Raw genomic sequence first — 9,387 nt, 5'->3', positions numbered from 1 at the left:
GACTACCAGACAGCCTCCTAGTCTATTAGTGGAGCACAATCTGGTTTAGTCCATAAAAGATAAAAGGGAGGGCAACAAATGTGGCAGCCACGCAAACACAACCTACTATCTCTCTCTCTCTCTCTCTCTCTCTCTCTCTCTCTCTCTCTCTCTCTCTCTCTCTCTCTCTCTCTCTCTCTCTCTCACGCACGCACAGTCGTAGGTCTGATTCAATATATGGCTGCATCTGGTAAAGTGGCCCCAGGCTGACTCATGTGCTCTCTTCCTGGAAGCAGAACAATAAGGGCAGACAAAGGGACCAGCAGGGTGATTCATGGCCGATTTATCAATTCTCATCCAAAAGTACCAAGATGAGCCTACTGTACACACAATATAAGTGGTTGTCTAAAGCACTATGTACAGGTTGATAAAGTCATTAACATCTTCACTTTGATTGCCTTACTACTCTACAGCATGTTGTAGAAATGAGATGGGCACGATGGCTTTAAAGTGGACACAATTATTTACAGTCCTTTTACATGCCTTGTCTATAGCGCATTGCTATTATTGCACAACAGTCTGTTAAAAGTAATAAATATAGAACATCATATAAATAAAGATAATAAATAGGTAAATGAGACCTTACAGAAATAATCCAACCTTTGTGTTGGTGTTACAGTACAGTCACAACATAATCAAAGTAACACAGCTTAGCCAAACCAAGGGTTGATATAAAGTGGCTCTACGGTTGTAAGACTTTAAGGTTCTAGTGGAAGAAGAACAGAAGAACTTAAGGCCTCGCTGAGGAGAATTAGTGCCAGCAGCTTCTTCTCACATGCTGAGGAGCTGCTAAAAACCCATTATGGATGCCTTAACCACACTACAGCATACACACACTCTCACACACACCAGCAAGCACCTACCTTAAAAGAGAACAAACCCGGATGTCACTATCAAATGAAAAGCGTTCAAAAGCAAGTAAATGGAAGTCCAAGTTCAACGTAAATATGTTGCTACGAAAACAATATAGAAACCCAATGGAGGCCGATACTTTGGCACCCCACGCTTCAGATAATGGTGGGGCATCGGCCTGTAGGGGCCTGGAGGGAGAGCAGAAATGAGGGAAAGGAGCGGTGGGAGCTTTGAGGGAGCGCTGGGGCTTCTGAAGGAGAAGGCGAGAAGCTGCGGGGACGGGAGCGCCGGCCTTCACTCCGTCTTGCCCTCCGACTGCTTCTCCTGCTGCTTGCGCTTGGCGTAGCTCTGGGCCATGGAGTTGACAATGGAGCAGACAAAGAAGCATACCATGATGACCACAATCTTCTCGAAGAGCCACGACAGCCAGTTCTCCTCCTGCCAGGAACCACAGAGAGGACAGAGAGAGAGGAGAGAGGAGAGGAGCGCTCGGTCAGCAGGCTGAGGGCCACCACCCCCCGACAACACCCCCACAACCCGACTCCCCTCCGGTCCCACTCCTGATGCCGAAGGCTAGGTGGGGATCCAGCTCCATGTGCAGGACAGATAGAGATCAGGGGTAATAAAACACGCGGCAGCCCCCGCCGTCCTCCCTCCTAACGCCCCCACTGACCCCAGCCTGCAGCCTGCCTCCACCAAGTTAAATTGCCTCGCTTCTCTCCTGTAACTGCAGGAGGCTCAAGTTACAAGAAAAAAGGAACATTGTTCTAGAAATGCCTTAATCTCTCGTTGTGCAACTCAAAGTCTATCCTTTTCTTTTTTGTTTTTCTTCTCCCTTCTAGTAAGCGCATGAGAGAAGAGGTGAAAAAAGAAAACCGTTTTCAATGAATCACTTAGAGCGAGAGCGAGGGAGAGAGGGAGGGAGCGAGCAAAAGAGAGGAAAAAAAGCTTTCAAAGAGAGATAGGGCTACAGCTACAACTGGCTCTTTTTGTTCTAGACAGGGGGGTTTTGATGGATTGTCATTGGCGGGGGGCCCCCGCCCCGGTCTACAGTCAGTGCTGGGTTCAGGCGGGGCACCGAGCGCGAGTGTGTGTGTGTGTGTGACACAAGGGGAGTGACCACACTCACACACACACTCCCAATTGCTAAGATGGAGCATGAGTCAGCACGCCCCGCGCTACAGTAGTACAGTTCAATACGGCGAGCGGAGCCAGACCCCACACTGGCCCCTCTCCTCCCCCCCCCTCCCCCCTCCCCCCCCCTCCATCCCTCCCTCCCCTCCAGCCCGCCCAGTGCAGCGCTAGCCCACTCTGTCATTCTGCCACTGGCCCTAAACAAGCCTCTGTAATCTACAGTATCACTACAGATTATAGCATCAGAAAGATCTACTGGCACGGTACCAACACTAACTCCTCTAAAAACACTACGGCAAACAGGGAAACATATGAAATGAAACAAATAATACTAATCAAAATGTTGAATTAAAAGGAAGCGGCACAGGTAACGGGGGCTCGAAAATAGAACTGTGAGAGCGAGAAAAAAAATGGGTCAGAGATAAAAAAAAAAATTAAAAAAAAGGAAGACAGAGATAAAGAGAGGAAGGGGAAAAAAAGTAGAGGGAAAGAGAGGGAGCGAGGGTGAGGCAGAAGTGAGGGGGCCGCATTCTTCTGTTGGCGCTCACACGTGAATGAATAGAGGTTGTGAGAAAAAAAAAAAAAAAGGGGGGCTGTGAGGCCCCCTGTACTTACGGCTGGGATCCCCTCTCCGGAGCGATGGTGCAGCTTGGCCTTCTGGGCCTGCAAGTACTCCCTGAAGGGCTTCTGCAGTGCCGCACCCAGCACTGGAACAGCACTGCCTCCACCAACACACAGAGAGAGAGAGAGAGAGAGAGGGAAAAAGAGAGGGAGGGAGGGAGGGAGGAAAAGGAGGGAAAGAGGGAGGGAAGGAAGAAGAGAGAGAGAGAGGGAGGGAGGGAGGGGGGGAGGAGGAAAGGAGGGAGGTGGGATGGAGGGGAGGGGGGGGGGGGGGGGGGGGGGGGCGACACAAATCACGTCACATCATTGTTACTCACCAGCCCAAGGGCAGCAACAAAGGGAGGCATGCTGTCCTACCTCCTGTACAGTGTCGCTCTCCCCCTGCTCCCTCTCTCCGAGTTGAGAGAGACAGAGAGAGAGACAGAGAGAGAGACGAATGCGATCCCTTCTCTGCTCATCCCCACACACACACACACACTTTCACACACACACACACACACAGAAAAAAAAAGTACAGAATGTACCACAGCTATACTAAGTAGTGCGGCTCAAAAAAGGAAAGAGGAAAAAAAAAATTGAAAAAGAAGAAGAGAGGAAAAAAGTTGGCTTGTCCACATACGGCAGCAGCGGCGGCGGCGGCAGCGGCAGCAGTAGACACCCACATTCTCCCGCTCTGCTCTCTGTCTCTCCCTCTCTCACACATACACACACTCAGGCTCACACACATACTCGGCTCCCTCTGCCTCGCTCCCTCTCTCACACACACACATCGGTGAACCCGTTCAACTCCCCTGCAGTGCCTCCTCTGCCGCTGCAGCGAGGAGAAATGAATGACTTCTCAGAACTCTCACATTTATCACAGGCGGTTCCTGTAAGAACTGGTTTCAGCCAATTAATGAGGAAGTGAGTCGTACCCGAGCTGTGTCATCACTGGCTGAGATCTGGGGGGGATGGCCCACAGGGGGAGGGCGCTCCTGTAAGACGGCCCATATTAGGAAACCCTTTACAAGATTTAGCCACCAACTACAAGCATACTACTCACCCCCCCCCCCCCCCCCCCCTTCCACTCACACACACACACACACACACACAAAGAAAAAAAAAAAAGCGAGAGACTGAAGAGAGAGAATGCCCTAGAATAGCGAATCGGTGGCCCATCCCTAGGCTGGAGTTAGTGATTAATCACTAAACAAATACATACTAAAGAGCTTCACTTATGCTCTTTTGTGGCTATACACAGTCAATTACATCCCGTGAGCTATTGTTTCAAAGCATTCCTTATGCTCCACTTATACGTCTGTCTTTTGTTAATGGTGGGGAGGCATCATCAAAGCTCAGGGACACATCAAAGATCTTAAAAGCAGGTTTGCGTGGGCAGGGTAATGTCACATACTGTTGAGTTTATAGCTGATAACTTTCTCTTTAGGAGTCATTTCCGCACAGCACACACACACACACACACACACACACACACGTACGCACACCTATCTCATGGTGAGAAGAAGAAAAAAAAAGATTGTGTTAAATGAATGAGTTTACAACAGGGAAGCCTTTTTCTAATGATTAACTTCATACCAAGTAATGGATATCCTGCATGTGAATGGGCATAGAACAGACAGGAAGTCTAACAGGAGAAGAATGAGACGGATCGAGCTTTAAATTACACAATAGAAAATGGCCAAAAGACACACGTATCAAAAATCAACCGAGAACTTTTTTGGAGGGAAAGGAGCCTCTCCTATTCCCTTCCCCCACTCCACAAAATTCTGAAGATTTCCATACACAGAAACTCACCAAACTAATTTAAATACATAAACAGCATCAAAACCAGTTATTTATCTGCACAGGGAAGAGAAACATTTGAAACTATGCAAGAAATACACCAATTCAGCAGATTAAAGCAAACTGGCGAGAACAAAGAAGCAGAGAAGCAGTTTTCAGAAATGGCGGGCGAATCATCCCCTACACGATGAGCAATACTGAGTCATGAGCCTGGGCGAATCAACCAACAAAGAGGCACAAACCTAGCAGTCAAAAACACACTTTTAATACCTCAGGACCGTCTCCTGGTCTTTCTGCTAAAAAAACTGCTGATTTTGAACTTTTTGGGGATTTACTTTCACTTTCTGCAAAACTGTGAAAATGTTGGATTTGAGTATTTCTACTGTAATTGTGTGCATAATTTACCCGTAAGTACCTGAAAAACTGTGTTGAAGATGTATTTTGTGTGAAAGAAGTTCAGCAAGGATATCTGTCTTAGTTTGAGAGGAGCCTAACTTCCTGTTACCTGGAGTTTATGTGAGAAATCTGTGTGATTTGAGCATGCATGAAATATTTGTAATAAATGGTATTGTCTTGAGTAACTGCTGTTGTAAAAGTTGCTGTTACTGTTCAGTAAAAGTTTGGAAATTTAAAATTCTCTAATTTGTCTCTTTCTGGGTTGTGTTGGTGAGGGAGGGAAAAGCTAGTAGCAGAATTTTTTTACAGCCATAAGAAGCTGTTACTTGGTAAACAATTTGTCCGCACTATTTACCCAACAGCTACTGAACAAACCTTAACAACATGCATTTTGAAATCCTGTGCTTTATGGTAAACAGTAACAGAAAAATCTTCACTTTCGCCTTATTTTCCTAAATGAGACTCTGAAACATTGTGGCCCTCAGAAACAGAGAAATAAAACAATTTGAACAAAATAATTTACACTAATAATAATAATTTAACACTTTTTTGAAAATGAGAATGTCTGATTTTCACACTGTAAAGACTCTTGTCCAATTTCTGTATTAATCTTAAAGTCTCATTTATATTAAAAAGTGAGCTTGCTTCCATTCTATGCAAGCACATCATGGTATTGCTCACTAAAAATACTGCTGTAGAAGGGTTTGCATATTATTTGAGTCTTGTTCTTGATTAACAATTTAAAATGTACTCATGCCATCCTTGATAAAAAAATGTGCTTGTGATTACATTAAATCTACAGTTTTTGTGTTCAAATAGTTTTTTCTTCCATATAAATGTGACGGGAAAAGGGAGAGAAACTGACCTTGGATCCTAACATTGACTATGTGATATTTCAAAAGACAAATTATTTCATTTATTTCATAAGATAATCCTCCTTTTTTTTGTGGGTTTGCCTTCAAAAAACACAAATGTACATAATAAATCTATCATGAATTACAAAAACCTTGCAAGTTAATTACCCTGAACAGATCTATATAAAATGCATTCTTCTCACTTTCTTCTTTTAAAAATAAGAAAATGATGGGATAGTTAAAAAAAAATACTAATAATAACAAATAAAACGTAGGAGTCTTAAAATGTAGGTGGTTTTTCAGTCATAAAAATCATGCATGTGTGGATCCTATCAAACTTTATAACTGTTGTTCTCCAAGTGATTAAATTACTTCCAGAAGTTGTGCAAAAAAGCATAAAAGGATAAAACTTGCCTGGGTTATAAAAATGATGTGCCTGTTCTCAGTATATATGACTAATTATCCACATTATATCAGTACAGCATTATATTTGTATAGCTGTGAATATTCTTAAACATAGCCTCAGTGCGTGATAATTAATTTATTAGTGGCAGTCGTAGGTGACACACAGGCTCCTAGATATTTAGAGAAAATGATCTCAGCTCTATCAGCTGACACATTTCCATTCAGTCACTAATAATCAAATGCATTTCCTTCAATAAAATTAAATATATGAGCCAAAAATGAAGTCTCTGAAAGCTATATTAGATGCAGCAATTCCACTGTTATTGATTCATTTATCAGATGTAATTAACAATCTCTTAAAAACTATAGTGTTAGACATTAACAAAATTCAAGCAAAGGGTTTTTAAACAAAATCAACATGCAAAATCAAGAGCAAGTCCGTAACATTATTGGCTATATGTGGCAACTGGCAAGTTTAAACAGCAGCTCTGCACTCAAACAGCTATGGAGTTTTATTATTTGTTGGTACAGGTAGAAAACTGTGCTTGGATTCCTTGGGGATAAAGATAAAAGTTCAAAGTTGTTCAAATAAAACACAGAAAGCAGACAGTGAGTTGACATGTACTTCCCATACACACTTACTGTCTTTGTTCAACTTCTGTGCCATCCAAGCATGCAAAATTGCTTTTTTCTAAAAGGAGAATACCACTTCATTCAAGAAAATATGCTTCTTTTAGCCAAGGACAGTTTAATCAATATTTTTGAACATGAACAACTCTCCCCCAAAGCTACAGTAGAAACCACAGGACCAATGCTATCTTACGATCGTAGGTACCAGTCACTTTTTCCATTTTTCCAATTCATTCTCGATGGAATGGAATGAGTACATCTGTGCAACATCACAGATTTCCCAAAGAAAACTGTTGAACTATTTGCATATATTTGAGTAGTGAAATTGCAGGGGGTTGCCCTTTAGTGAACTATACACTAATTCTGCATGTAAGAAAAATGTAGGTGCATCAAACCAGTGAGGCACTGTATTTCAGTATGAGATTCTATTCTGAGGTAGTGAGGAGACCTGACTTGGTATTAGCTCAGTATCATCATCATCATATTATTATTATCATCAACACACACACACACACACACACACACACACACACACACACACACACACACACACACTCATGTTTTATGTCCACATAACAAAATAATGCTAAATATTGAGGATGCAGATATTTTTACATCTCCCCCTCCACAAAAGATTTGATCGTACCACAAACTGACAGTCAAATCCTCACTGAGCTTCCTAAGGATGAAGCATAAAGTATGAAAATATTCCCTGCATGCCAATCAAGGACTTTACGGGACTCTCCACACCTCGAGGTAGCAGACAGACATTGCTTGGGAAGAACAAAGATGTCTTGGTTAAATTTTGCAACCAACCAGGATATGGCACCTCCATGGAACAAGCTGCGCTTGCCATTGTCTGAAATGGTGCACTAATGTCTGCCCATTAACCAGGAAAATAGGCTACGTTGATAAGAAACCAGGAAAGACATGAGGAGGAGATCTGCTACAGCCAGACAAGGAGATATGGAGGGGAAACCCCACGCCTCTGTTTCCTGCACCAAGTAGCCTTCTCATTGCTGGGAGCGGCGCATGAATGAAAGGGTTAATTTGTGAGCGCCATCTCACTGTCTCATTTTTTAATGGGCTATCATTTCCTGCTGCTGTTCACACAGTATGGAGCACGTTTGGGCGTCCTGTGTTCGTTTGGTGAAGCCTGAATTCCACAAGCCTCGAGTCAGAGGCGACCTTTGACCTGTCTGCCCCTTCTGAAGGCTGCCAGCCGCAGCTCACCCTGCCACCTCTGACTGCACTCTAACACACACACACACACACACAGAATGCACACTTTCACGTGCTTTATGCTAATGCGCACTGAGGCACATGAAATCACAAATACAAACACACACGCGCGCACACACACACACCCTGACGACCTGGGCAGGAGATGATAGAGAACAAGGGCTCACATGACAGCCAAACCCCGGCCAGGTCCAACTGGTTACGACATCATCACAACAACTGGCTTAAGCAATCGCTAGTGTTACCCAATGCTCCACAGGGCCACAGTTCACACCTAACATAACAGCACTGACACTGCAAGACACACACACACACACACACACACACACACACACACTGGGGTTAGGCAGTGCTCTGACCTGAGGTACTGGAACACTGACCTCTATGCCATCCATGTGCAAAACATTGATGGTCTCACTCATTTCTTATAATCAACTCCTGGCTTGATAAAAAACAATTTGCTACGATGTTCACTTTTATTTACTGCTGGAATAATGGAATAATGGAATAATGGGAAGAAGCCAGTGTGAGCTGCAAACAGCCCCTGTGTGAATTTAGCAGTGAGGAAAATTCTCATTCACGTGCAAAGCCATGTAGAAAGGTAATATCTGTGTGTGTGTGTGTGTGTGTGTGTGTGTGTTCCTCCTCCAGTTGAACCGGACTCTTTCCCAATGACTTCACCACTAAAGCATGGAGCCCACTCCTGGACGGAGATCCCCCTGCCCAGGGTGTTTATCACATCCCTGCTCCACAGCCATCTGTGTCAGCCTGCGCACACACACACACACACAAACACACACACACACCCACACACGAGCTCGGACACATGCTATCCTCTTGGGTGCCTGCAGTGCTGCCAGGAAATCAGGGGCACCAATTATAGCAGTCTATTATTCCTCTCACTTCCCAGACGGCCACATAAAACAGCCCCCGCCCGACCCTCCAACCCCACCCCAGCCACCCCCCACCCAGGTCTAGGCCTGGCCTGCATGCCCACACGGACCCTCTCGGCCTGGGTGTGGAGGTGTGGGGCTGCTGGGTCACTGGGTGAGCAGGCCTGGACCTTTACACGGTGAGAAGGGGTGGGTCAGTGAGTCAGATGTGGCGACAGATCCAGACAAGCCACGCTGCTACTTATAGTAGAGCCAGAGCCACAGGCAGGCTGGAAATAGAGGAGGAAGAAGAAGAAGAAGAAGAAGAAGAAGAAGAGGGGTAGGGTGCTGCTGGCTATCCGGGGAATCTCCATCCATTCTGTGATGTCATGCAGGGAGGAATGGCAGCCGTATGGAATCTATGGTAACATGGGACGACCTCTAGCTCAATAACTACTGACCCTGGCCATAACATACCACGTCTATTTCTACTTCAATGTAAACTTTATTAGTCCCAAAACACAAGCTCACAACAGACAAAATATACAGAAAACATATAA

General features: G+C 44.6%; 1 protein-coding gene across 2 annotated transcripts in view; it reads right to left on the bottom strand.

The window, feature by feature from the left end:
* Nucleotides 1–306: 306 nt before the first annotated feature.
* The window catches only part of LOC139910880 (vacuole membrane protein 1-like), a 58,861-nt gene continuing 49,780 nt past the window's right edge, over nucleotides 307–9,387 (bottom strand). The window contains exons 10-11 of one of the 2 annotated variants that reach the window (XM_078286736.1): nucleotides 2,641–2,743; nucleotides 307–1,329 (exon numbers count right to left, since the gene is read on the bottom strand). In XM_078286736.1, coding sequence (XP_078142862.1) covers nucleotides 899–1,329; nucleotides 2,641–2,743 — 534 coding nt within the window. In that variant the 3' untranslated portion in view covers nucleotides 307–898. The remainder of the gene's footprint in view (nucleotides 1,330–2,640; nucleotides 2,744–9,387) is intronic. The other variant, XM_071898332.2, reaches the window with a different exon arrangement.

Source organism: Centroberyx gerrardi, chromosome 11, assembly GCF_048128805.1.
Source record: "Centroberyx gerrardi isolate f3 chromosome 11, fCenGer3.hap1.cur.20231027, whole genome shotgun sequence".
NCBI classification, from domain to species: domain Eukaryota; kingdom Metazoa; phylum Chordata; class Actinopteri; order Beryciformes; family Berycidae; genus Centroberyx; species Centroberyx gerrardi.
Note: the sequence above shows the minus strand (reverse complement) of the source record. Positions and strands in the feature narration are given on the sequence as shown.